Source organism: Microdochium trichocladiopsis, assembly GCF_020744255.1.
Source record: "Microdochium trichocladiopsis strain MPI-CAGE-CH-0230 chromosome Unknown B0I36scaffold_7, whole genome shotgun sequence".
NCBI classification, from domain to species: domain Eukaryota; kingdom Fungi; phylum Ascomycota; class Sordariomycetes; order Xylariales; family Microdochiaceae; genus Microdochium; species Microdochium trichocladiopsis.
This window is the reverse complement of record NW_025763550.1, coordinates 1,635,667-1,661,733: the sequence shown is the minus strand read 5'-3', so window position 1 is coordinate 1,661,733 and position 26,067 is coordinate 1,635,667. Positions and strand designations below refer to the sequence as shown.

The 26,067-nt window shown below is 55.5% G+C and overlaps 10 protein-coding genes and 1 non-coding gene across 11 annotated transcripts; 7 read left to right on the top strand and 4 right to left on the bottom strand.

Annotated features, from left to right (window-relative positions):
• B0I36DRAFT_351194 (uncharacterized protein) lies at nucleotides 1-744 on the top strand (the record flags this gene model as incomplete). The annotated part of the gene is made up of 1 exon (XM_046156992.1): nucleotides 1-744. One exon carries the CDS (start codon nucleotides 1-3, stop codon nucleotides 742-744), a length of 744 nt encoding a protein of 247 aa, XP_046010488.1.
• A 930-nt stretch (nucleotides 745-1,674) lies between these two features.
• On the bottom strand, nucleotides 1,675-4,569 carry B0I36DRAFT_432905 (heat shock protein 70 family). Its single transcript, XM_046162647.1, has 6 exons — nucleotides 4,431-4,569; nucleotides 3,904-4,081; nucleotides 3,292-3,835; nucleotides 2,625-3,177; nucleotides 2,307-2,564; nucleotides 1,675-2,235 (listed from the first exon to the last, which is right to left on the bottom strand). The coding sequence occupies exons 1-6, from the start codon at nucleotides 4,471-4,473 to the stop codon at nucleotides 1,967-1,969; spliced, it is 1,845 nt and encodes a 614-aa protein (XP_046010487.1). The 5' UTR covers nucleotides 4,474-4,569; the 3' UTR covers nucleotides 1,675-1,966.
• A 1,457-nt stretch (nucleotides 4,570-6,026) lies between these two features.
• B0I36DRAFT_351192 (uncharacterized protein) lies at nucleotides 6,027-8,941 on the top strand (the record flags this gene model as incomplete). Its single annotated transcript, XM_046156991.1, has 2 exons — nucleotides 6,027-8,471; nucleotides 8,510-8,941. The coding sequence occupies 2 exons, from the start codon at nucleotides 6,027-6,029 to the stop codon at nucleotides 8,939-8,941; spliced, it is 2,877 nt and encodes a 958-aa protein (XP_046010486.1).
• Nucleotides 8,942-10,224: 1,283 nt separating this feature from the next.
• On the top strand, nucleotides 10,225-11,404 carry B0I36DRAFT_327642 (uncharacterized protein). Its single transcript, XM_046154498.1, has 3 exons — nucleotides 10,225-10,247; nucleotides 10,351-10,822; nucleotides 10,974-11,404. The coding sequence occupies exons 2-3, from the start codon at nucleotides 10,721-10,723 to the stop codon at nucleotides 11,355-11,357; spliced, it is 486 nt and encodes a 161-aa protein (XP_046010485.1). The 5' UTR covers nucleotides 10,225-10,247; nucleotides 10,351-10,720; the 3' UTR covers nucleotides 11,358-11,404.
• A 2,150-nt stretch (nucleotides 11,405-13,554) lies between these two features.
• Nucleotides 13,555-14,552, top strand: B0I36DRAFT_423496 (Alpha/beta hydrolase fold-1; the record flags this gene model as incomplete). Its single annotated transcript, XM_046162255.1, has 2 exons — nucleotides 13,555-13,995; nucleotides 14,086-14,552. 2 exons carry the CDS (start codon nucleotides 13,555-13,557, stop codon nucleotides 14,419-14,421), a joined length of 777 nt encoding a protein of 258 aa, XP_046010484.1. The 3' UTR covers nucleotides 14,422-14,552.
• A 432-nt stretch (nucleotides 14,553-14,984) lies between these two features.
• Nucleotides 14,985-17,411, top strand: B0I36DRAFT_327636 (Aldehyde/histidinol dehydrogenase). The gene is made up of 2 exons (XM_046154497.1): nucleotides 14,985-15,594; nucleotides 15,688-17,411. Exons 1-2 carry the CDS (start codon nucleotides 15,466-15,468, stop codon nucleotides 17,161-17,163), a joined length of 1,605 nt encoding a protein of 534 aa, XP_046010483.1. The 5' UTR covers nucleotides 14,985-15,465; the 3' UTR covers nucleotides 17,164-17,411.
• Nucleotides 17,412-17,590: 179 nt separating this feature from the next.
• On the top strand, nucleotides 17,591-18,982 carry B0I36DRAFT_141904 (uncharacterized protein). The gene has a single exon (XM_046148385.1). It carries the CDS (start codon nucleotides 17,697-17,699, stop codon nucleotides 18,951-18,953), a length of 1,257 nt encoding a protein of 418 aa, XP_046010482.1. The 5' UTR covers nucleotides 17,591-17,696; the 3' UTR covers nucleotides 18,954-18,982.
• Nucleotides 18,983-19,342: 360 nt separating this feature from the next.
• B0I36DRAFT_364855 (ribosome recycling factor domain-containing protein) lies at nucleotides 19,343-20,452 on the bottom strand (the record flags this gene model as incomplete). The annotated part of the gene is made up of 2 exons (XM_046159046.1): nucleotides 19,343-20,294; nucleotides 20,385-20,452. 2 exons carry the CDS (start codon nucleotides 20,450-20,452, stop codon nucleotides 19,343-19,345), a joined length of 1,020 nt encoding a protein of 339 aa, XP_046010481.1.
• Nucleotides 20,453-20,597: 145 nt separating this feature from the next.
• On the top strand, nucleotides 20,598-20,696 carry B0I36DRAFT_t123. Its single transcript has one exon. It is a non-coding gene; the product is annotated as a tRNA-Val (tRNA).
• Nucleotides 20,697-20,886: 190 nt separating this feature from the next.
• On the bottom strand, nucleotides 20,887-22,368 carry B0I36DRAFT_327631 (uncharacterized protein). Its single transcript, XM_046154496.1, has 2 exons — nucleotides 21,741-22,368; nucleotides 20,887-21,646 (listed from the first exon to the last, which is right to left on the bottom strand). Exons 1-2 carry the CDS (start codon nucleotides 22,230-22,232, stop codon nucleotides 21,167-21,169), a joined length of 972 nt encoding a protein of 323 aa, XP_046010480.1. The 5' UTR covers nucleotides 22,233-22,368; the 3' UTR covers nucleotides 20,887-21,166.
• A 357-nt stretch (nucleotides 22,369-22,725) lies between these two features.
• B0I36DRAFT_327628 (ribosomal protein S17-domain-containing protein) lies at nucleotides 22,726-24,175 on the bottom strand. The gene is made up of 3 exons (XM_046154495.1): nucleotides 23,888-24,175; nucleotides 23,351-23,589; nucleotides 22,726-23,254 (listed from the first exon to the last, which is right to left on the bottom strand). Exons 1-3 carry the CDS (start codon nucleotides 24,063-24,065, stop codon nucleotides 23,186-23,188), a joined length of 486 nt encoding a protein of 161 aa, XP_046010479.1. The 5' UTR covers nucleotides 24,066-24,175; the 3' UTR covers nucleotides 22,726-23,185.
• Between the last annotated feature and the right edge of the window lie 1,892 nt (nucleotides 24,176-26,067).

Genomic DNA, 26,067 nt, shown 5'->3' with positions numbered 1-26,067 from the left:
ATGGATGACGACAGGTTCGGCGACAGCAGCGACAGCATTGCCGACAGCAGCGACTTGTTCGTTCGTGCTGATCGGAGCTCTGAACAACCCGCATCCTCTGCATCTCTATCCAGGCGCTCAACCACTATACAAAATCCCGACAACGCACCTGAACTCACATCCAGTCTTAGCTGGAAGGCATGGGCCCGCGACATGGGTCTTAATGAGAACATAGCTGGCGAAGCAGAGACCAATGAGCTTCTGAAATCGTTCATCGCCATTCTCAAGCGTAACCAGACGTCCAGCCAAGCCAACGAAACAAAATGCCAGGTTTTGGAAGCACAAGTGGAAGAGCTCAAGGCACAGTGCGAAGCCGAGCAGGAGAAGGCGGAAGCCTACCGACAGAGCGCACTAAGGAAAGTTACAAACCTACGAAAGGCCACAGTGCAGGCTCAGAACCAGCGAGAGCAGGCGATCCGCGAGCGAGAACAGCTACAAGACGAGCTAGACAAGGTAGTCGACGAGCGAAATCGGACCCAAACCGCGCTGAACCAGGCACTCCACGAACGGGACGAGTTACAACGCAAAGTGGAACAGTTACAACACGAACTGGAACAGTCGAAGCGTCAAACGAAACAGGCACAGGATGAACGAGATCAAGCAAGACACGACCGTGACGAAATATTGTTCGAATACGAACCGCTTGTTTTTGATGCGGATGTACTTGCTGCCGGGCTGAAGCGCAAGCGCCTAAGCGGCGAATAGGTGCATTCACAACCCTAGAGCCACGAACCTACTGGCGAGAGCCTCCCACAAAAAGACACAAGAGGTCCAGCGGAAATTATCAATTGAGATCGGCCAGGGATATCCAAGTGCGGAACGGGGGATGAGAATATGGGAGACATTGCGTTTGTTTCGAGAAGTCTTGGCCGTTTGCCTTCGTGCACAATGGACGTGGACATGGGGTTTTGGTGGACACCTTTGGCAACGAGATATCTCGTTTAGAAAAGCATCGTGGGAGATAGCAAGCAGTCCAGCCTGAAATTCATGAATTTTTTTTTTTTTTTCAATTATTGATGTCGATGTCTGCATTCCCTGATGCTCTGGCAGGAAACAACCAGGAAAGTCATCTCGCACGAAGCTCGACATTTCCAAGGCAAGCTCATTGAGTGACACAACCCATTTGAGCCATTTCCATGGCTTGACATGGCAGTTGATCAGTCGCGCATTCAAGGTGTCCGGCATGCGAAACGGAGGAAAGCTGCTGTGATAATCAGAAGTTGCGTCTGTTCTGCCAGGCATGTTGTGTCAATGCTTTGTGAGTACGGCACAGGGAGGGATTGGATTCTGGGACGTCGGGTGTTGCCCACTTCCAGACTTTTGTGGATCTTTGGTCGGTGTGCCATATGATAGCTTGGTATCAGCTTCGTTTGTCCACGCTGCAGATAAAGTCAGCTCGTGGCGCGATTGGAAACTTTCGAAGAAGATTCCAGGAGAAGTTGAGGCCTGTAACCTGTCGTACGCTTTACCTTTGAAGGCGTCCACTGGAACTTGCGCGGACATGGCGAGTTCCAAATTTGACATGTGAGTATGATGCACACATTCTAACATTGGCATGCCGAAATCAGGCAGGCAGGAAGAGCCCAAGAAACACCACGGATGATCACGGCGACATGCAAATGGGCATTGAAGATTGTTTAATGTTCTTTCATTAACGACAAAGGGAATTGTTGTTCGCCGCCCCGGGAATTTCCTTTTTTGGTCCCCGGGGCGCCATCACCCAGCATTCTTTTGAGATGCACTCCCGGCATGTCTATCGTAAATGTGTATCAAAAAAGGGCATCAAGTCGTGTTACCAGATCATGTGTCCCGAGATCTGGTCTAAAGAAAAAAAGCCCCTTTTTCCCCCAAGTTTTTTGTTCTTTTGGAAAAGCAAGGAATCCCAGAACGTGTCAAAGACGCCAGAACCAGCAGGAAAAAAACACATTTATCGGGAGGACATGGCCTTGGTGATGAGTCTCTTGAGGGCAAGCTCCTTCTTCTTGAGGTCCTCGGCGGAGGAGTCCTCGATCTCGAGCTGGGCCATGGCCTCGCTGACGGTCTCCTCGATCTTCTCGCGCTGGCCGCGCTTGAGCTTGAGGGACATGGTCGGGTCGGAGATGATCTCCTCGACACGGCCAATGTAGTTCTCGAGCTGCTGCTTGGCCTCGAAGCGCTTGCTGAAGGCATCGTCGGAGCTCTTGAACTTCTCGGCATCTGGAGCAAGGTGGACATGGTATTAGTACCCAACTGGCAAGACAGTGGCATAAGGATATTATGAGACTCACCGTTGATCATGTTCTCAATCTCAGCGGACGAGAGCTTGCCAACAGAGTTGCTGATGGTGATGTTGGCGGAGCGGCCGGAGGTCTTCTCGGTGGCGGTAACCTTGAGGATACCGTTGACGTCGACCTCGAAGACACACTCAAGGACGGCCTCACCAGCACGCATGGGAGGGATGGGAGCAAGAGTGAACTCGCCCAGAGAGGTGTTGTCCTCGCAGTTGACACGCTCACCCTGGTAGACGGGGAACTGGACAGTTTGCTCTGTTTCTTTTTGTCAGCAAAAAAAATCAGTCGAAGAAATTTGGAAAGGATAGAGCTCACGATTGTCTGCAACTGTAGTGAACGTTCTCTTCTTGATAGTGGGCACAGTCTGGCCGCGGGTGACGACGGGAGCAAAGATGTTGCCCTCCATGGCAACACCGAGGGAAAGAGGGACGACATCGAGCAGGAGGAGGTCAGAGGTGTCGGCAGAGGTGGCCTTGCCGGAGAGGATACCGGCCTGGACGGCGGCACCGTAGGCGACGGCCTCGTCGGGGTTGATGCTCTTCTCGAGCTTCTTGCCGCCGAAGAAGTCGCTGAGGAGCTTCTGGATCTTGGGGATACGGGTGGAACCACCGACAAGGACGATCTCGTCGACCTTCTTCTTGTCCATGCCAGAGTCCTTGAGGACCTGGGCAACGGGGTCGAGGGTGCCGGCGAAGGCCTTGGAGTTCAGGTCCTCGAAACGAGCACGGGTGATCTGGAGGAAGAAGTCCTCGCCGTCGAACAGCGAGTCGATCTCGATGGTGGTCTGGGCACCGTTGGAGAGGGTACGCTTGGCACGCTCGCAAGCAGTCCGGAGACGGCGGAGAGCACGGGGGTCGCCGCTGATGTCCTGTATTTCAGATGTCGAGTTAGTTTTTTTTTTTTTTTAGGTTTTTTTAGGTTTTTTTTTTTTTGGGAAAATCATGTTGGAAAGTCGTATAGATTGGAAAATATTACTACGGACCTTCTTGGCTTTTCTCTGGAACTCCTTCTTGCAGTACTCGAGGAGGTTGGTGTCGAAGTCCTGACCACCCAAGTGGGTGTCACCGGCAGTAGCCTTGACGGTGAAGACACCACCCTGGATGTTGAGGAGGGAGACATCGAAAGTACCACCACCAAGATCGTAGATGAGGACGTTGCGCTCCTTGTCGGACTTGCCGGAGCCGAGACCGTAGGCAATGGCCGCGGCGGTGGGCTCGTTGATGATACGGAGGACGTTGAGGCCAGCAATGGCACCAGCATCCTTGGTAGCCTGACGCTGGTTGTCGTTGAAGTAGGCAGGGACGGTGATGACGGCCTTCTCAACCTTCTTGCCAAGCTTGGTCTCGGCAATCTCCTTCATCTTGACGAGGACCATGGCAGAGATCTCCTGGGCGGAGAAGGTCTTGGTCTCGCCGAGGTACTCAACCTGGATGACAGGGTTGGTGCCCTGCTCGATGACCTTGAAGGGCCACGACTCAATGTCCTTCTTGACGACGGGGTCATCGAAGGGACGGCCAATGAGACGCCTTCACATTCAAAAGTCAGCAACGGTGCTCCCTTGAGCGCGCTCAACCAAACATGGGTCACAACTCACTTGGCATCGAAGATGGTGTTGCGAGGGTTCATGGCAGCCTGGTTCTTGGCGGCCTCACCAATCAGACGCTCCTTCTCGTTGAAGGAAACGAATGAGGGGGTGGTGAAGCTACCCTGCTCGTTGGCAATGATCTCGACATTGGTGCCCTCGTAGATGGCAACGCAAGAGTAGGTAGTACCTGAAGGGGGTATTCTCTGTTAGCTCTGGTTGTTCTACAATTCCAAGTGCCTGCCTCTCATGGTGAATGTCTCATGTGATGCTTTTTTCCTGTCCCACACTTCGTCGCGATCATCCAGCCACAACTCTGACGTTTCAAGGTACAAACAAGAGTTTCGCACAGCTCGTCAAGGTAACCGAGAAGAACTCGTATTTGCCTCACGGAACCATAATCTGTATACAGACTCTCAAGTCGTCCTTTTCGAGCGTAGAGTTCGAGGCGGCGGTCGCGGGGGCGGGGATTATTTGTGCGGCGGTTCGAGCAAAATTGCCCGTGGGGTCTTGGTGAAGGCCGGTGGAAAACAACATACCCAAGTCGATGCCGATGGCACCATCGTAAGTCTCTTCGGCCATCTTGAATATGGATTTGTGTTTTGGTCGACAGGGAGAAGTGTACGGCCAGAGGGGATGGATTGGGGAGAGAGGATGGAGACCAGCAGGCCGAGGGGCAGATTTTAAGAAGAATAAAACACTGGCACTTGGCGGGACAGCAGAGGCGGCGGCTGGGGTGGGCTGCACGAATCGGACCTTGGGCTTTTTGGGGGGCAGGCAGACCCAGACTTTTTTTTTCTCCTCTGCTCGTTTTCTTTGCTCCTGCCCGCCGCCCGCCGCCTGGCCTCCGGGCCTCTGCCGGCGCAGCGGTGCCTTTTCGCACTTTGCCCGTCCATTTTTATTTTTTTGCCAATGCGGTGTGAAATTTCTTAGGCGGGCCCGGCGACCGACCCCGCAGCCACGCTAGGGCCCAATGGGGACTGGACCCTCGTCTTGTCTCACGCGCAGGGGTCTTGTTCTCCCTTGGTCGCTTAGCTCAGCAGGGCCTCCTCCATCTTCCTCTCACCACCTCGCCAACCACAGGCGTCCCTTTCGTCGGACCTCCACGACTCAAGCACGACACCCTCCGGTGCCCGCGAGTCTTTACACGCCACCGAGCTAGGACTCCCCTAGTCCACTGCCCTCAGACCTTGGGGATGATCTTGGAGAGCCCGGAGAATCCAGAGGCAAAGGAGACACCCCTTGAGCCCACACTCTGGCCGGCTTTTGGGTGAATGCGAACACACGCGTATCACTTCTCTACCCTTCACGGGTCCCAGACACCACTAGAGAGCAATGTCGGGTTCTTCCGTGAGGTACTTGTTGGCCGGGCAAAGTCGATGATGTGACGGTGCTGAGGCAGCGATATTTGATGCTGCGAGATATCCCGAAGCAAGAGTGACCCGCTTCAACTTCGAGCTGTTGTGTATCCACGTGGCGAATGCTTCCTCATAGGGATTTCCGATTATTGCATCTTTCGACGAGTGAGTGAGCGACCTTAGTGCCACGGAAGTGCCCGAGGAGTGGCCACTTGCTGAGAAGATGCCTCTGAGGAACAAACGGGGCATCGTGAGGCAGTAAATATACCTGGACAGATGCTCCCCGTGTGCAAAAGCTACAGCTCCCTGTACAATCCAGCAGCATTTGACTAGGTGAGGTGGGCACGACCCTGCATCAACCTAGAGATGCTCTGTGGAGACCGATGTCTGTCAGTTCTTGGGCATTTCCACAGTGGGCGTCGATGGCGGACAGCTGTGATATTGCCATCTTTGACCGCCCTATATTTGGCTACGCTACGCATCCCGCAGCCGCGCGGAACTGCAGGGGGCCAGTGACGTGCATTGACAGCTCCGTCCGAGCTGTCGCGAACAGATTGCAGCATCCTAGCAATTCATACGACTGGCAGCCTGCGCACTTGCTGAGAGCTGGCACTACAGCATCCCGAAGCTGTCCTGGGAAGCAAGCTGGTTGTTTCTGAGCGTCCACCTCGCACTCGATCAGGCGCTCCAGATCTGCCTTTGTTTCTCAGCATCTGATTATCTCACACGCGCGGATGCCTCGCACTGCGCCATGAGTGTGAAACAAGCACTCGCGCAATGTCATCTCAGTCTTCATCGTCGGCTGCAGCCTCGACCTTGACCCGTCCTCGAGTAGCCATCGCCATCGTGTCAACGCTCTCCGCGATTGCCCTTGGCTACTACACGTATGTCCAGTCGAGCGCGACTGACTCAGCATCACCTCCGACTGGCTCAGGACTCCATCGTAGCAATGCTGTCCGCCGTAATAGGCACAGCCAGCATCACGAAGATGACATCGAGGAGCCCGAGTCTCCCGGCAGTGGGCGGCACGCCGCGGCAACAGACGAAAACTTAGACCTCGGCAATCAACTTGCGATTCGCGAAACGATCGAGCTTGCCGACGATCAGAACAACGAGGAATGGTACACGGACGGTGCCAGGGAGCCCAGGCAACGCAGCGGCGAGAACATTGTCACGCTCCTCTTCCGCGTCTCTGAGGACAACGCGCGGCGCAACGCGTATGTCCACCGGGGCTGCCAGTGCAATGGCTGCGGCATGGTTCCCATTCGTGGCATCCGTTACCGCTGCGCGAATTGCGCAGACTTCGACCTGTGTGAGGCGTGCGAATCTCAGTCCTTGCACAACAAGACACATGTGTTTTACAAGGTCAAAATCCCTGCGCCGCCTTTCGGACCTCGACAAATCCAGCCAGTTTGGTACCCTGGTGATCCCGATACTGCACTGCGGCAGCTGCCTAGGTTCCTCCTCACCAAATGGTCGGCGGAGACGGGGTTTGAGCGGGTAGAGCTGGATGCCTTGTGGGAGCAGTGGACTTTCATGGCAAACAACGAGTGGCGCGATGATCCGAACGGCTTGTGTCTCGCTATGGATCGCAAGACGTTTGAGCGGTGCTTGGTTCCTTCGGGAGGCTATCGGCACGCTACACCCAACCTCATCCACGACCGCATGTTCGCATTCTACGACACGAATAACGATGATCTTATTGGTTTTGAAGAGTTTCTCCACGGCGTCTCGTACAGGAAGAGAAAGGACAAGCTCAGACGAACATTTGACGGTTACGACATTGACGGTGATGGATACGTCGACAGGCGCGACTTTCTACGCATGTTCCGCGCGTACTATGTGCTCTACAAGCAGATGCATAGAGATATCCTAGAAGGTCTTGATGACCATATGATGACGACCATCGAGGCACAGCAGCTCATCAACAGCCGCCAGCCGTTGAGCAGTCTTTTCGGCAGAGAGGGCCGTGTTCCCCCCGCTGAACACTCGCGCCCTATGCATGGCAAGATCTTCCACTCGAACGGGGACGTCCGCATTAATGACGATAGAGGAGTTGTTCATGGGGACACTCCAGATGTTTCTGGACGGCAGGAGATTCTGAACAATTTGTTTACCCGCCACAGTCACCAGGGCATGTTCACAGAATCTTTCAGCTCGACACGCAGGCCTGGTCCACTGAATGGCGACAGTCGGTACTGGTCTGGCATAATCAACCCACCGCAAAACCTAGTTGACTTGTCGTCTTTGATCTCGGGCGACTATCCGCAGCTCGATGCAATTCTCGATTCCGTGCGACAAGAGCACCAGGCCATCGTGGATCAAGCCCAGCAGCAGTCAACCTCGTCAGATGAGGACGAGGACCGCACATCTGATGAACAACAAGAAAATGGCGACGCGAGTGAGAGAGACGATACTCGGGAATTCTCACAGGAGAACGGCGCAGCTCGAGCCATCCCCGATCCAGCGCTTTTCACCAATACGCTGCCGACAGAAAGCCAACTGCGAGCTCAGCACCAAGCCATCTCGGCACACAGCAGTCGTCATCGAATGGGACATGAGAGACGGCAGCGGACGCAAGCTAGACGGCAGCTCCTGGATAGATGGCGTCGTCGGCATTTCTACCTTGACGAAGAAGAAGGCGCGACTCCCCCACAGGGCTGGATTCAGGATCAGGACGTCTTTGCCGAAATGGCAATCAATGGCGGAGCACGCTCGGACAGCGGTGCCTCCAAAAGAACAACACGCAGGCGCGGATCGTCCGGCGTGCCAGAGGCAGAGAAGGATGCCGGCAAGGAAATCCTATACCAAGTCACCCAGCAGGCGTTCAATGAATTGCTGGATGAACTTTTCAAAAGAAAAGAGGACCTCGCGGTTCGCGCTGCGGAGACGCGGGAGCAGAGAGCCAAGTACCGCTCGCTGCTCGAAGCTATCGAGCTGGGCGACGAGAACCATCACGCCATGAGACAAAAGTCTCCCATTCCTTCCGCGACAAGACCGCCACTAAGCAGCCTGAACAACAATCGGCCTATTCGCGAGCAGAGCCTCGAGGAACTCCTGCAGAGGAGTGGATACACAGTGACCGACTCGGCTGACGAAGAGCACGAGGCGGATGGCGACCAAGACCTTCAGGACTATGGTAGACAACCACAAAGCCAAATCAACGGTCATGATGGCCCACAATCTGTCGTTTCAGGCACGGAATCCGCTACGGCTGGAGGTGTAGCTAACGGCTCGCGAGACCTGCCCGCAGCACCAAGGCGAGCTGCGTCGAGCAGACCACAACGGCCGGCCCACTTGCCAGCTTTCTGGGATCCTACAATGCCTCAATTCAGGCCGAATACCCTATCCCGAATGCAGGGGGAACTCCGGAGCACATTACCACGAGCACAACGCCGTCTTCGGAAGAGCAGACCTCGGGCAGCGGGTCATCTTCACATCCTCAGAGTCGCGACGCTGGCCCGGATAGCGGGCCGCACCCGGAGTCGGCTCCGGATGCCCAAATTGACCACAACACCTTGGTTGCATGGAAGCGGCTGGATATGGCCGAGGATGAAGCCCGAGAGCGGGGCGGCTGGGGCAGGCTGAGCTACGAGGAGTTTGAGGAGATATACCGGGAGCACGAGTTTGCCGACGGCGGGCGCAACCGGCTCGACTACCTGGGTAGCTGGATAGACTTTTGCATTCCTTGAGCGACGACGACGACGACGACGACGTATGGCCGAGGGATTAAACAAGACTTCTATCAAGTTCCACGATCTGACACTTTTGATGCATTGGAGAGCGGCAACTGCGTGAGTGCTCGCCCGATATTGTTCGCGGAAAAAACCAAATTGCACCGTGGCATTGACGCGCGTCACTGGATGGACATCGCCTGAGACGACCAGTCGCGACGGAATTTGAAGCGCACAAACATGCCTGCTCATGCCCTCATTCACCGCCGCCACTAAGACGGACGAGTAGCGTAAGCGTAGTGATTAAGTTGGCGCGAAAGCATGTGACTTGGCGTTCACGCTGCTCCATAGCTACCAAATTGTGAGTCAGAGAGGCGGCCCCCTCGTTCGATGGAGACGACGATCCTGGATCGGAGTCGGGGTAATTTGCAGACTTTAATAGACCAGGTGTGTCATATTTGAGTTGGGTTTTATTTTTTGAGACGTGGCTAATTCACTATGCGATGAGCATCTCTGCCATGGTGCAGCCGTATTGAATTGAGAAAGGGACATGGGTCTTTTCATATATATTTTTTGTCTTTGCTCATGTTGTCTCCCATCGCGTGCATGCCCGTGTCAGCCGCCTCAAACGCAACGAGCTGCACCCTTGTCGACCGCTCCCCGGAGAAGTTGCACCGCACTATAACAGCCCCTGTGGCATGGGGGGCCGATGTCATAATGTGGGGGTTGTGAGTGCCACTGGTGCCTGGACTGGAGACAGGCCAACTTTGATGTGTGCTATATCGGCCCTGTGAGATTGTTGACGGGACGGCCGAAAGATGGCCCTTGCATCTGACTCGATTGACGTTGAATAACGCATAGTCCCAGGCTGGTATATAGTTGCATACTGCCGCATCCCGAATCTGCCGTGGTGCCTCAGGCTATTCCCTTCATCTCCATCATCAAGATCCCACACTCTGGACTTCACAGCTTGGGTGCTGTAGCAAGAACTGCCGGGCTTGCAGGCGGAGCTGCCACGGCGCACTAGAGCACCCGCCTCCGACGACAACCTGGAACGCCAAACTGCGACCGCTTCTCGAGTGACACAGAGTGGCCAGTGAAATCAACGAACAACCCACACAACTCAATCCTCAGCAGCATCAAAGACAGGAGACACCAGCGCCATACACAAACGCAAATACAAGCTATACACGAACAGTAGCAGCAGCAGCAGATACTCCATAAAGCACCCAACCCCCAATCACGACAATCGAGAGCGAAACTGGCAAGCCATGGACGCGCGATGCCAGTGCGGGGCTGTCCAGTTCCAGATCCCCACGCCAAAGTACGTCGTCTTTAATCCCAAAAAAAACCCAGCAGCATCCTTGGTCGAGAAAAATACTTGCTAAATGTTTCGTCTTCGTCTCTCTCTTTTTGTCTTGCGATAGACCATTGGCGCTGTACATCTGCCACTGCGCCGAGTGTCGCCGCCAGACGAGCTCCGCGTTTGGCACTTCGGCCATCTTCCCCCGGTTCGCGCTGCCCGAGAGCGACGCCCTCGCTTGTTACATGTAAGTTTTTTCGGGGCGCCCGTACAGCTTCCGTCTTTGCGGGTCATATGGGCTCTTGAGGGTATCTGTGAGACTGGTGGTAAAAAGAAAAAGCCAGACAGGGCTAATAACCTCTGTTTTCTTGTTAGTCGGCCGGTACAGTCGGGAGTCAACTTGTACTGGTAAGTATCCCGTCTTGACCATCTCGTTGAATCATCTCGAATTCTACCTCGAGTTTTCTGGCACGCAGAAGGGAAACTTCCCCCATATGAGTCGTTTTTCTAATAGTGAACTGACGATCTGGGGCCGCTGGCCGTGGTCTAGCTACTTCTGCCGCCACTGTGGCACAAGACTGCTGCATAGCACACCAGTAAGTACTTCACCTTGCTTTTACCACAGAGCATTGTTGGGATGGGAACAAAACGGGGCTTGGAGGTCCAGCCCTTCCCTCACCCTACTTTGCGCAACCCAGGAAAATCTGAAAATCCTTCATGTTGACTCGCATTCTCGCCCTCCACCAGAACAAAAAGGTCGTCTCCGTCAAGGGCGGCTGCATCGACGGCCTCGACTGGACGCGAGCAATCCACATCTGGACCAAGTCCGCCATGGTGCCCATCCCCGAGGGCGTCGAGTCGTACCCGCAGGAGGAGGAGGACCGGCGGAGCAGCGTCAGCAGCAGCGGCGAGAGCTACGCCTCGTCGCAGGAGTTCCTGGACCAGCCGAGCTCCGGGCCGTACCTTGGACACACGGTGCCCGGTCCGGGCCCTCGTGGTGCTGCGGTAGGGGCGAATGCATCGGCTGCGGCTGCGGCCGCGGGTGGTGGGGCGAGGACTTCGGCCATGGATGAGGATGGTGTCAAGAAAGATCCATCCGTAAAAGGGCTGTGTGAGCTGAGCAGTGTATAATTATGTGGACGGGTGTGTGTGTGTGTGTATGTCGTTTGGGTGAGGTCTCGGCGGAAGCTCGGAGGCGTTTGGGTTGTCTAGGGTGCGACGGCCAAGAGTTTGTATGTCTGAAAATAATTCTTATTGCTACCGTGGTAGCATTAGTTCTCGGCCAACATTGTCTCTGTAAGAAGTCAGAGAATCCTCGCCATATACGGAACGGCTTTTCAGTGCTAAAGGGAGTCGTACACGTGAACAAGGATTTAAATATGAGGACCCGAGTTGGACATTCCCTTTGCTATATGAGAGCATATTTCTGCGTACAAAATCCTGGAAAGAAAGATGACGATAGTGCAGCCCCTCCAGTTGAGCAAGACTACAATTAATGGCATAAAGTGTCTGCAAATCATGGGCTGCCTACAAAAATTTCCGGGCGTCGACCACTCATCAGACAAACTTGCGTACACATAGCCTAAACCTGAGGCACTGTCCAATCATCTTGCCAAGATTCGGACACTCATCGCTCCAGTGCCAGTCGGCTTGGACCATATTAGCGAATGCTCCCGTGATTACCCGTGTATCAAGAGGCTAGCCCATGCGGGTCACACCGCCGACTAGTCGCAGAAAGGGCGAGTGGTCCTGCATGCTTGCATGCAATCTCGTGACTGACCAACAACCTGCAGACCTGGGAGACTACTCGGCAACAGGCTGCTGATGAACCAGCCATCCATGACCATGGAGGGTGACACGGTCACGCATTACGATATTGGCAACAGACTATCTCTTCCTACTATTGGTTCATGGACGTCTCAGACTCATCCTCTTTGGCTTCGAAGTCTGGCTAGGACCATGGACATATCGCGGCATAGGCGTTGGCCAGATCGATAAAGCCCCCGGATACAGCAGTCCAAGAGATATCCGAGCACACCCTCTCGTTCCCTCTTCGCAACAAGGAGTTTAGGCGGTCTCACCCAAGCCCACTACAGAACTTACGGCTGTGATTTGTCACGTCATTGGGTCTGCTGGTGTTCACGCTACAAGTAGGCTATCAACCTACACACCCACTTTCCAACTCAGGCATATAATAGCCTTGTCATAGCAGCCATCATCAACAAAGATTACATAGGCAGCATGTCGCACCGTCACTTGAACGGCCAGTTGTACATGGGGTAGGCCGGTGGGTGGTTGATGTTTTGTTTGCTGGTCCACGCCCCCAAGAGCAAGGATCTCTCTGAGACCTTGGAAGGGCCCCTGGCTGGACGTGACGAGCTGCAGAATATAGCCGCAGTTGGTTGGGAATGTCCAGCGATTGGCTGGTCTCCAGGGATCAGTGTGATATGGGCCAATGGTTGAAGAGATTTAGAGGCCGGGGGAGGTCTGGGACCACGACATGCTGGTCACCGGTGGGCAGTAAATCAGATCTCGACAAAGAATGATTCCCGGATCTCATGGACCACGGCCCGGCCGGTATCATGTCGGTGCGTCAAATTCGCCATGCGATACAGAATGTTTCCTTGATTTCTTGGCCTTGGCCATGCGCTTTGCACTGCCATACATGCACCAGACGGTGCCAGGGGTGCCCGCCGCCGCCGCCGCCCGACTTCTCTCAGAAATGAACAGGCCAATATGTGATTGCACCGTGAATGAGGCATTCAATCGAATGTGAGCATGCTGCTCATGAAGCCAGCGTGCACTGATCCACTCCACAGCTCTTTGCAAGCCAAGGAGCGGAAAAGCAAGGAACCAAGGGCTTGAGACCTCTTCACCGCGGCTGAACCTAGCCTCAAGCGCCGGAGGTCTAGCAGGGACGGCACACGGACTATCCATCCGATTCTCTCCAATACATCTACATAGCTCTAAGGGTGGTCAGCGGGAGGAACCAAGAGCTCCATAATCCTTGCCGCCCTCTTCGAGGCTGGATAATACTTTCTACAACAGGCATAGGCGTACAGCCGATTGGATCGTGCCAGGGAATAACCTGGCAACAACAGTAGTCGAGGTCTAGACGGCATGCCGTTCCGCGGAAGCGCTCCGGCCTGCACTCCAAGTGTGATCGTCACACGCTAAGCGCGTAGGCACGGCGGCTTATAAAACGAGATCGCCACGTCCGTGCCAGCTCAAGCTTTCGGTTGCGTCCTGCATGTCATTTGATTGTTGTTCATTGGCTTCATGCAAAGCATCAATTGACTATACTTGAACCTTCGTCCTCAGAGCAGATATGACAGTGGACAGAAAGCCTGCCGTGCTTATTGTACACGGGTCGTGGCACAGACCATGTCATTACGAGTTCCTGACCCGCCAGCTGGAGAAGCTTGGGTTCGAAGCGGTCTGCCCAGCTTTGCCGTCAATAGGAAAAGACCGGCTCGGCAAGAGCTGGCGCGATGATGTTATGTGCGTCCGAGAGGCTGCGCAGCAACTTTTCGACAGAAATCAACAGGTAGTCCTGCTTGGACACTCGTACGGGGGCATACCTGCATCAGCTGCAACCGAAGGCTTGACGAGACTAGAGAGGGCGGCTGCAGGGCTTCCAGGTGGCTTCTGCCATGCCATTTACCTGTCCGCCTTCGCATTACCGGCTCGCAATCTGAGCCTCCTTCAAGCCGTGGGCGGCTGCTTCCCAGACTGGATGGAGTTTGGCGAGGTCGGTAGCGTTTCCAAGGTACCTCAAGTCATTGTTTTCCTTGCTGGGCACACGCGATTGTGATCCTTCTCTGATGATTTTTTTACCTCGCTGACCTTGAGGTTCTAGGATCGATCGACATTCGTCAATGAAAAGGCCGCGGAAGTTCTATACAATGATCTGTCCCATGCACAAATCAGGTGGGCGCTAGGCGAGCTAGTCCCTCAGTCACAGAGCGCTGTCGAGCACGGGATCCCATTTTCGGCAGCGGACGTCGCCACACCCAAGACCTTTATCATCTGTGAGAAGGATCGTGCGATGACGGTTGATGTCCAGGAAATGCTGATAGCAGCTATACCTGAGATGATGTCGCACAGGATCGACACGGGCCACAGCCCTTTTCTCAGCAAACCGGAGGAATTGGCTCATCTTGTAGCTGACATTTCGCAGGCTAGTTGGACGTAGGAGGCTGTCGTTGGATAAAGGACTGTGGGAGAAAGCAGCCTCTGAGGAAACAAGGGCCGGGCCTGAACGTACGGCAAGCACTATGACAGTCATGAATTCAACGCCACTTTACGAGCTGGAGCCAATGACATGCCTCAATGAAGAAACTGAGGTCCGTATTGGGCAGGTATTGCCAGAGACCCTCAGCAGGTTTTGCTCTGAGGTGCTTGGTCAGCAGCGACCTGATGGCAAGCCGCCGGCGGTCGGCTGGTGTCGAGAGCAAGTGGTCACGTCTGGCATGCCCACCGCATGCAACCCTCTGGAGTTGAGGATGCCCTGAATGTGGGGAAGAAGCTCGAGAAGAAGCGCGATGAAGCTTGCGTGGAGATGGCTAGTACAGTAGGTCGGGTACGTTGGTTGGTAGGGCAGAGAGAGGCGCCCAGGGCCGGGCTGTACCTTCCCCTCTAGGAAATCTTCCCCGCAGTTCGCTCCTGCCTGCAGCACCACGGGACATGCAACTGTTGTTGTTGCATGCTGGCAGCCAGCCAGGAGTAAAAATTGAGAAATCTTTACAGTCAGTCAATGTGCATGTATCAAATTGCATCTATGACACTCCGCCCGCTATCGGAGGATGAGAATTGAGATTGTGCCCCTTGAAGTCTCGGGAAGCCAAGGACTCTGGAGCACTCGGGTTGGGGGGCCTAGGTACAGTGCCCCTCTCCCCAAACTCGGGATTGCCAAATGCCAACGTCATATAAGCGCAGCGACTCCAACTTCTCCAAGCTCCCACCTCGTGGTCACGTCAAGTTGCCTTACACTCCCTCCCGTGACACAAATTCCCCCCTGTCCCACCACGCAGCCCGTACACACACAGTTGAGGGCTTGACTACACCTGCGCCGCCTGACTCCCCGTGCCCCGATCACAGCCGCTAGCATCGGCCGTCGTTCCGTAGATAAGGAACCGCAACCGGGACAGCTCGCCGACTGCGCAATCGGAGCCCCATCCACCCCTTCTCGCGAGACTTAGTATCGACTCTTCCCCCACCACCCTTTCTTCCTCAAACAATGTCTCTCGTCCGTAGTATCCAGAGAAGCGCCCTCTGCACCCTCAGGTCACCTCCAGTCAAGTCCCAATTCCAGCGATCTGTTTTGCCCGCTGTATACAGTCGCAGAGCTTCCACGATGGCTCCCAAGGTGTGTTGTTGCTACTCAAGCCGTGGTTCCTCGTCGGCACGACCTCCCGCCCGGGTACCCTCTTGCTAATACTTCTTTCCTTGTGTTGGATAGCTCAACGACCCCAGCCTGCTCAAGACGGATGTCGGCTATGTCAACGGCGAGTGGGTAAAGGCTGCCTCGGGCAAGACCTTTGAGGTCCACGACCCTTCCACGGGCAAGCTCATCGGCACAGTCCCCGAGTTCGATTCTGCCGATACCGAGAAGGCAATCAGCGCGGCCACTGCTGCGTTCAAGTCATTTAAGACCACCACAGGACGCGAGCGTTCCAAGTTGCTCCGCAAGTGGTATGATCTCATGGTAGAGAATGCCGACGACCTCGCCAAGATCATAACGTGGGAGAACGGCAAGCCTTTCACGGATGCCAAGGGCGAGGTGACTTATGCCGCCAACTTTTTTGAGTGGTTCAGTGAGGAAGCCCCCCGCAGCTACGGTGACACCATCCCGGTAGCTGTTCCGGGCAACCGCGTCTCCACGATCCGCCAGCCCGTTGGTGTCTGTGGTCTCATCACCCCTTGGAACTTCCCAGCTGCAATGATCACTCGCAAGGTTGGTCCTGCTCTGGCGGCTGGATGTACCACAATTGTCAAGGCGCCTGGTGAGACCCCCTTCTCTGCTCTGGCAATGGCTGAGCTTGCTCACCGTGCTGGAATCCCCAAGGGTGTCTACAACGTGGTGACATGCTTGGAAAACACCCCTGAGATTGGCAAGATCCTCACCACGCACCCTGAGATCCGCAAGGTTTCCTTCACTGGGTCAACTGGAGTTGGCAAGCTCCTTATGGAGCAGTCGTCGTCGACGCTCAAGGTCCTCTCGATGGAGCTGGGTGGCAACGCGCCGTTCATCGTCTTTGATGATGCTGATGTCGAGGCTGCCGTGGCCGGCGCAATCGCTTCGAAGTTCCGGTCTTCCGGGCAGACCTGTGTATGCGCCAACCGCATCTACGTGCAGAAGGGCGTCTACGATGAGTTCGCGGCCAAGTTTGCCGAGAAGGTGAAGGGATTCAAGGTCGGCCATGGTTTCGACGAAGGAGTCACCCACGGACCCCTGGTGCACAGCCGCGCTGTCGGCAAGGTGGAGGAGCACGTTCGCGATGCCGAAAGCAAGGGTGCCAAAGTGACCGTGGGTGGACAGAAGCTGCCCGACCTGGGTGCCAACTTCTTCCAGCCCACCGTCATCACCGGCATGACCAAGGAGATGCGCATTGCCAGCGAGGAGACATTTGGCCCAGTTGCTGGCCTGTTCCCCTTCTCGACCGAGCAGGAAGTTGTTGACCTCGCCAACGATGCCGAGGTCGGCCTTGCCGGATATTTCTTCTCCCGTGATCTTGAGCGTATTTACCGGGTGGCTGAGGCTCTCGAAGTTGGCATGGTTGGTGTCAACACCGGCCTCATCTCGGACCCAGCCTCGCCCTTCGGTGGTGTCAAGCAGTCCGGTTTCGGGCGGGAGGGTTCCAAGTATGGAATCGAGGAATATCAGAACCTCAAGACCATTACATTCGGTGGAATGGGCAAGCCTCTGCAGAGCTGAGCGGATTGCATGTTTGAAGAAAAGTAGATACTAAAATTCGGAGTTTAGTCTAGATGTTCATTAATGGAAAAAGTAACTTAATGCATTTGACTTGAATTTTAATTGTATACTTAGGTAGTTTCATCTCGAGTTAATCTGAATCCTGGGGCATATATAAAGAACTGGGCATACCTGTCAATACTAGTCTGACAACTCCATCCAGAAAATTAATAAAATTGACTTCGATCTCGTTCAAGGCAAACGGCAAGTATGTGCAGTGTGCGGTACCTGGCCTCTCTCCTTGATCCTGCTCGAGGGGACACTGAAGAGCGGCCCCCCGCATAATGCACAAGTCGCATTTGATGCATGCACGCAGACGACCACCACCGACCCCCGGGGCTCCACCAGGGCAGATTCTAAACCCCATGTCCAGCCCAAATCCCCCAAAGAAACGAGGAGGGGGACAAGTTTCTCGACGACCTCACGAGCAACGACAGTCTCTTTTTTTTTTTTGGACGCAACACGCGGTCACTTCCGAATCGTCGCTCTTCGCCATGATCCGGAACCCGCTCCAGACCGCGTTCACGCGGACGAGGCCAGACCTCGCCCGAGTCGCGGAAGGCATCTCGGCGTCCCTGCGCAGCTTCTCGGTCGCCCAGCGCCTCGCAGCCGCGAATCCCAGCGACGACAATGGCAGCAGCAGCAGAAGTAGCAGCAACAGCAGCAGCAGCAACAGCAACAACAAACCCGCCTCGTCGCCATTGGCACCCACAAACAACCGCCAGAGAGCCAGCTCCGCCGTCGACAACCTCATCTACAAGGCCGAGCAGAGCGTGCGAAATCTGCAGAACCCGTCAGCAGCAGCGCCTGGAGGACCCGGCGGCCAGAACATCATTCGCGTCACAAGCCTGCGCGGCCGCGGTCGCGGGAGGGGCGGTGCGTTCGCGGGGCCGAGAAACCCGCCGGGGCCGAGCGGCGTGACGGAACGTCCTGGCGCAGACTACACCCGGAGGCCATCGCCGTTGGGCATGGGCTTGAATGTCGCGGGCAGCGGCGGCGGCGGCGGTGGAGGACGAGGCCGTGGAGGGATGAGCCGGGGCGGGCGCGGCGGACCCAGGAGAGACGGTGGTCGAGGCGGCAGGGGCGGGCGCGGCCGTCGCGGAGCAGCACGTCGCGGAGACCGTGGCGAGGGCAGAGACGGCGCCGATGGAGAGAGGCAGGACACACGGAGGCTCGATCCTCTGTTCGTGACGGACGAGGAGGCCGCGTACGTGTCACGGCTCGAGGTCGGCACGGGCAAGGTGTACGACCCGACGTTCACCCTCGACTCGCTGCACGGCTACGCGCCAGCGGTTGCCACGACGTCTTCTCCCTTTGGATACGCTGCGACGGCGGTGACCCAGGCACGCATGCTCAGCGGCGGACAGCCCTACAACGACGAGAACCACGTGCTCCCAGAAGAGGCGCTGGCCAGGTCGACAAAGGGCCACGGCGTGCTGTTCCCGAGCGTAGAGAGCCGCGTGTGGACGCAGGAGTTCACCACGGCCGAGGGCGTCGAGTACAAGGCCGCCAACGCCGAGACGAAGCAGGCGGTTCTCGAGGCCGCGCTGCAGGGCAAGTACGATGCGCCGCAGGCTGTCAAGCTGGGCGACACGCTCAACTTGGTGCAGAATTACGCCAAGAAGGACACGCGCATCTTTGGGCAGCCGGGCCGTACGATTCATGACAAAATCAAGAGTTTGCTGCCACAACAGGCTGCTGCTGGAAAGGCGAAGCAGGCCGGTGGGGATGCGAAAAAGGCCAAGGCGTGAGGAGCCATGGCTTGCACGTAAATGCATCAAGGATTGGCTGGACCTAGGCACGGCTGTGCTTATAGAAAGTCGTGGAGCATGAAGCAAAATATGCTGGCCACACTGGGACAAGATTGAAGGTACTGTCTTGTCTCTGGTTGCCCGGGCACATGTAGAGCGCTGTAACAACAACCACCCGTGTAATGTACATATACAAGCAAAAAGAGGCACACGTTCATCATTTTCATGCCTCGCGAGATGCACACCACGTAATTGACAGCTGTTTGGAGCTACATTTCCGGGTTTCAGACATATCATTATGCCCTGGCATGGTGCTAAATCGCCTGTGGACCAGGGTAAAATCACATTGATATAATACACATAGCTCATCGTGCCGAGGTCATCCCGCCTCAAGCTACCTGGGCGAGCTTGAGAGTTTCCTTCTCCTTGGCATCAATCTCGGCGTTCAAGGTCTTGATGACTTTCTCAAGCTCCTTGTCCGCTTGCTTCTTAGCATCAGCCAGCATCAGACCATCCTTGCGCCACGCGGTGTGCTGCTTGTCCCTCTTTTGGCGAATGAGCTTGACCTTGCCACGCCAGTCATGGCACAGGGCCTTGATGCGCTTGGCCACCTCGTCCGGCTTCTCAGCCTCAATCTTGAGAATCAGCTCGAGCTCGTTGTCCGGATCCCGCTGGGGCTGCTGGTTGAAGTCCGCGCTCGACTGGATGGCCGACATCACGGGCTTCACGTACGCAGCCTCGTGCAGGATGATACTGATCGTCCGTCCGCCTTTAGGGACAACCTGGCCCAGCTCGCGCAGCGGGTACGACTCCCCCGTCGCCTTGTCCGTCGTCACGGGCAGCGAGGCGATGCTGTCTGGGTTGAACCGCCCGCCCGCGCGGAACTTCTTGAGCTTCTCGATGAAGTGCTCTGACTGCTTTGCGTAGCGCGCCTTGACGTCGTCAAAGTTCAAGGGATCTTCCGGGTTGGCTGCCGGGCCGCCGCCGCCGCCACCTCCTCCTCCGCTTTTGGAGTCGTCCTCTTCTCCAGCACCTCCTAACGAGGACGACGAACTTTGCGCGGCGTGCTTGTTCTTGCCACCCCTGCCACCCTTGGTTTCCTCGACCTGGCTGTTGTTCTTGTCTCGCGACTTCTTCGAGAGCGCAGGTGTGCTGTGAATCCAGCGGCTCGTGGTGGCATTGCGGTCTCTTGATGCTGCGTTGCAGCTGTGGTGCGTCGGTAATCGTTGTTGCCTCGGGGTTGCTGGGTAGCTCGAAGCTGAAGACTGGATAGTGTTTGTGCTGTATCGTGCTGTTGCTGCTGCCGCCCCCAGGGCATGCAATGGTGCTCGAGCATTCTGCCTTGAAGAAAGAAGTCATGTTAATCCATTGTTCTTGCCCTTAATCACTTGTGAGATTGCACAGGGACGCCAATTGGTCTTGTGAACTTACAGGCTGACCGTCTCGCACCAGGCGAAACCGCTCTGCAGAAGCGATCTAGCTGTCGGTGTGCTATTCATTTTGTGGTTGATGTTGTTACCCGTCAAGCTGGATCTGAGCAGAAGCTGTATCCAGCTGAAGCTGTTGACAGCCCCGCCTGCTGTGGTCAACAGGCACGGCACATGTGTACTGTTAAGCCCCGCTGCAATCATACCCAATGAAAACGGTCGATTGGCCCAGTGGTTAAGGCATTCGCTTTACAAACCTCCTCCTCGGATGAGAAAAGATCGCGAAGGATCGCAGGTTCGATCCCTGCATCGATCATTTTTGTCCATGTAGGACAAACTCTTTTCTGCCTTCCCCTTGCTTCTGCTGTTGTATCGGTGAGGCACTTCCCTTTTGTCGCATTCATGGTCCGCGTCCGTGGTGCTACCAACAGAGTGTTAGAGCAGGGCTTAAGCACTGCCGTCTGCGAAATGTTGCGGTTAAGCAGCCCTTGCAGGAGATCGTTCCCTCTCATGTCTGTGCTTTTCTCCACTCATGTCGATTCACATCAGTAGACACCGGGGCTTGGCAATATATACATCATGCCACGGCTGATGGGCAGTGTCGTTCCTCATTATCTATATGTCATGATACAAAAAGTGTTACAAGCCATTATACAGCAGGACCACGCTGGGCAATGTTCCCAGCCCTTTTATTTGCCAACAAACACCGGCACATGGTATACTGAAGTGTCCCGCGCGAGTGATGGGCAGTAGTACTTTTCCCCAAAGTCCAGGTAGTGAACAACATCACTTCTTCTCAGCACTGTTGTCATTTGATGATGCGGCGTTTTCACCAGACTTGAACACGCCAGTCACCTTGTCCCAGACGGTCTCCTCGCCCTTGGCTTTACGCGCAATGCGCTCCTTCTCTTGCTGCTCCCAGAGCCCGTGCACTCTGGCCGATATCTCAGCCTTGGATCGGAACTCGGCTCTGATGGCAGCCTCCTCGGCTGCCCGCTCCTCCTCGGGTACCTTGAGCAGCCTTGCGCGGAGATCCGCCTGCTGATCGGGGGTCAGCTGGCGCTCCGGGCCGATGCTGCGGACTGCCTGCTTCGGTATCAAGGGCTCAAAGGTCGGTAGCGGTCGGCCCTCGGCCTTGGCGGCATCGATCTCGGCCTCTTGCGCCTGCATCTTCTGGTAAAGCGCGTCTGCGTGCATCTGAATCTCTTCCTCGACCTGTGGCGAGCGATCTGCCGTCGACAGGTAGCCGAGCGCTTTCAGTAATCTCTGCAGAACAGACAGGTATTAGCAATGCCGCCTTCCCCCTAGATCGTTCCGAGCCGCTCTTTTTGAGAGACGTCAGGTCATGGTCTTTTCCTACCGTCTGCTGTGTATAGCACTTCTCAAACTTCTTGACCTGTGTCCGGCAGAGCGTCAGGCGCTCCGTGACGCTGGGGTTGGACATGCACGACCGCCAGTCCGACTGCTCCAGCGCGCAGTTCTCGAGGGCCGCCCTGCCAATCTGCTCCTTGCGGTCCTTGAACCCCTCGAGCACGTCCATGAGCTTCTCGTGGTCGCTCTTGGTCTCGTTCTCTATCTGCGCCAGCGGCTTGTACGACTTCCAGAGGTGCGCATAGCGGCCATCCTGGTACAGGCTCTCTGCGGGTACTGCCGGCTCGTTCTTGTCGGCCTCGATGAATGCTTGTCTCGTCGCCTCGATCTCGGCCGGCGTGGGGTTTCTTTTCGTGGTCGTGTTCGCCGCGCCGTACTTCACTGGCGACTCCTTCTCGAGGTATTCTCGCAGCTTCGGGTCGAGCTTGCCTAGCGGGTCGTCGCTCCTCGAAGATGACCAGAGGCTGTCCCACCAGCCCATGGCGCCGCTCGTGGGTCTTTATCGCAGTCAAGGTGCTCCGGGACGACTTCAGAACTTTCTCCTGTCCTGTTGCGTCGTTCTATTGCTGCGAGAGCTTGAGGGTGGTCGGTTGGTAGAGTCGCAAACTGACGTCCTATCAAAGGGAAGCACTGCCCGCGATGCTCACGAAAATAAATCCTGGGTGCCCCACATCTACCACTTTTGAGAGCTCCCCCCCTCCCGAGGTCCCGTATCTGCAATACCTACTGTACGTGGATGGATACTGCTCAACGATGTTGACTATGAGCCGACCACAAGGTTGCAGCAGATCACTACCCCGGATACTGATTGACGCTCTTTCAACTTCATGTTGTGTCCAAATTTCGGGGTCCTTCACCAACTCGAGGGCAATCCGTTACTGGATGCGAGCCCAGGAGCTGAAGCTAAGTGGGCGCGTCAATGCAGTCACTATGATGCATGTGATACCGCGCAAACTGCTGCAGAACATGCCAGCAATCACAAGACAAAGGAAGGACGCGTTATTTCTGTAGGATAATTCGGTGTCATTTCATCAATTACAGTCCGCGAACACCGGGTCGGCGAATTCAAGATCGCCCGGCGCATAACCCAGCTTAGCAACTAGCCTGCGCGCTGTTGGCCACTTCCACTTCATCCTAAGGCGTTGCGTATATCTCGGTGTTGCGTGTGGGCAGACGCCATATGTTTGTGCCAAAGCCGTCCCTCGCCAGTGGAGGGACCCCCCCTTCCGTGAATCGTGGCATCGTGACCTGGTCGAAGAATCGAAACTCGTAAAGTAAGTTGCTTGGTATTCCTTTTATTTTTCAATTCTACCGGCACGACATTGATTTTTTTGTCGAAGCAGAACCCTATGAACCACCCGTTCCGAATCTGCTAATGGTGAAGAATCCTCATGGAACGACAACGCCAGTGATGCCCGAGAAATATCCCCAAATTTAAAACTTGCTGAACTTCTTAACGCCCTTGCCGGTTCTGGGAAGCACACGGAGAACGTTGAAACGGACCTGCGGTAGATCATGTCAGTATGTCATAAGAAAAGGTTGAGAGGGACATGACGGTGGCCCTGGTGATCTGAGTTTGGTTGTCGCGGGGGCACATACAGTCTTGCTGAGAGGCCGGCACTGGCCGACGGTAACCTGGTCACCCTCCTGGACACGGAAAGCGGGCGAGACGTGCGCCGCGAGGTTCTTGTGGCGCTTCTCGTAACGGGCGTACTTGGGGATGAAGTGGAGGTACTCGCGGCGGATGATGATGGTGCGGTGCATCTTGGTGGAAACGACGGTGCCGGTCAGGATACGGCCACGGATGGAGACAAGGCCGGTGAAGGGGCACTTTTTGTCTGTGGATGAGAAAAACAAAGGTCAGCTAGCAATTCCCCGAGACAGCATTTCGGCCCGCAGCGGCCAAAATATCCCAATCGCAATCCGAATCTCAAAATGACCCCATGTCGTGTCCAACGTCGATGCGATTTCGTGGTGTTATTGGTGTCGTGGTTGTGGTTGTGGGACAGCCATGCGCCTTGCTCTGCTGCTTGTACAGATTGCCGATTTTGATGCCGTCCTCCTGGTTCCTCCATTTCCTTCTTCCTCCCTGCCCAGCGAATCTGATGTTTCCAGCGCGCATGCAGCGTCACGTACCGATGTAGGAGCCATCGATGGCGGCCTTGGGGGTTCTGAAGCCGAGACCAACGTCCTTGTAGAAACGGGTGCCCTTGCGGCCAGGCTTGGCGGCCTTGACCTTGGTCTTGGGCTTGAGACCAATGTGCGGCTGCTTGAGGAAAGCACGCTCGGACTGGACGGTCAACTCGGTAGCCATTTTTGCGATTTGTCGGTTGTCGTGAATCGCAACGGGGGTGGTTGTCGGTGGTTGTCGTGCGGGATTGTGTGGTTGGGTGTAAAGGTCGAGGCCCGCCTTGCAAATTTCCCTACCCAAGGTCAATTTTGCCCGGCCCAGAATTTTGGATTTCTTTGTGGGCAGTCGCTTCCTCGTGCAGGCCGCATGGGACTTGGGGGCCTGCGCCTCATGGCCAGTGCACGCACCAGCCACAGCGGGCTTGTGGCAGCGGCGTGGCCGACCCTGGTCCCCGCTAGTCATGGGTCTGACTCCACACTTGTGTCCGCAAAAGACCGTCCACCGGCTGCAAGACGGAGACAGCCTTTAGAATCCGCACAATTGAAGCACGGGCAGTATTGAGTCAGTGTCTATTCCTGACTAAATTCTACTGAAGGTCCATTTGGCTGTCTGCCTGTAAAAGCTCTGCGACTGCACTTGCCGTCAGGATCCTCTCTTGCCTATTGAGGGCAGAAATGAGGCTAGTATCACCACCCCTTTGCTCTTGATAGAGACGGAGGCGACGGAGTGCATCCAATGCCTCTGTCGGAGTGATTCTTGGCTCCTGTATCACCTCAGCTTCATCGCCATCTTCGTCACTACCGTCGTTGAACTCCGCGAGGATCTGGTCGAGATCTTCGAGTACGTCGACGACCTCCTCGTCTTCGGGGTTTAAGAAGTTGGCGACTGTCGTAATCTCCCGGATATGCTGTTGCTCTTGAAGGCGCCGGAAATTGGCAGCGATCTCGTACATGGCTTCAGATGTCTCGATAGATAGACTGCTATCAATCTCTGGCTCCTTGAGGGCCTTATTGAAGCACTTCACGATGGTCTGCGATGAGACATCGAGCTCCCAAGCTTGGATACCCCATCGCACAGCGAGAAGCACGTTCATGGTCTCGGCTGGCTGCCTTGTAGCATCGTACTCGGAGACCATAAATCGGACCCATTGACATCGCCAGAATACCTTCCACGCCCTAATAATCCCTTGACCGAGAGGTTGCGTGATCGCAGTTGCGTTTGGAGGGAGCCACACGATGAGGACGTTCGTAAGGGGGTTGGTACTTGACATAATAGTCTTGACGGCTGCCTCGTGGGCGGAGAGGTTGTCGAGCAATAGAACGACGTTCCTGTTCATCATCTTATTGTCGAACCAACGGAGCCATTCTTTGAAGATGACTGACGTCATCCAGGCCTGCTTATTTGACCGCCAAACCGCGTTCATGTTATCAATATTGACGCCAGCAGCAGCGAACGCGCGTGGTCTCTTTGCTGTGCCTACAAACCACGGCTGCAAACGCTCTGTACCTGTCGCATTACAGCAGAAGAGAGCTGTGATGCGTGCCTTATCTTTTTCGTGGCTGGCTGAGGCTCTTGACGAAGGACTACGATCTGGAATGAGCTTCCAGAGTAAGCCTGTCTCGTCGCAGTTGAAGATGTCGGTGTCGCTGTACTTCGCAAGGAGCAGTCGGATTGCAGTCATCGAGACCCCTGTTGCTGTCTCAATTCTCGCAGCCTCGCCGTGTTTAGCGCGGTATTTGACGCCATGGCGAGCCTCGGATCGTGATAGCCAGCCATTGCTGAGAAGAGGGACAGCGTGGTCCTTGTATTGTGGCATTTGAACCCAGTATTCCAGTGCCTTGTGCCTCAAGACCCCGAAGGCTATCGTGATGTGTTCCTGTGCGCGAGTACTCCACTCAGAGAGCACAGCCTTAAGATCTGGCCACTTCTGCGCTTTGGCGCTTCCCGCATCGAAGAGCAGACGTGGGTGGTGTCTGAGGAGAAACGGTGGCACGATCCGCAGTATCGAGGGAATCCGCACAATCGGGGTCAGCAAAGTCGCAGAACCCCTGCATGGCGGTCAGGCATCTTGCCCTCCATCTCTCTCGTCTTGGTCTGTAATGGCTTCTTCGCCAGTCAGGTCGTGGAAGGACGATGATCTGATTCACATCCATTCTCGGATGAGACAAGACCTGGTGCACTCGAT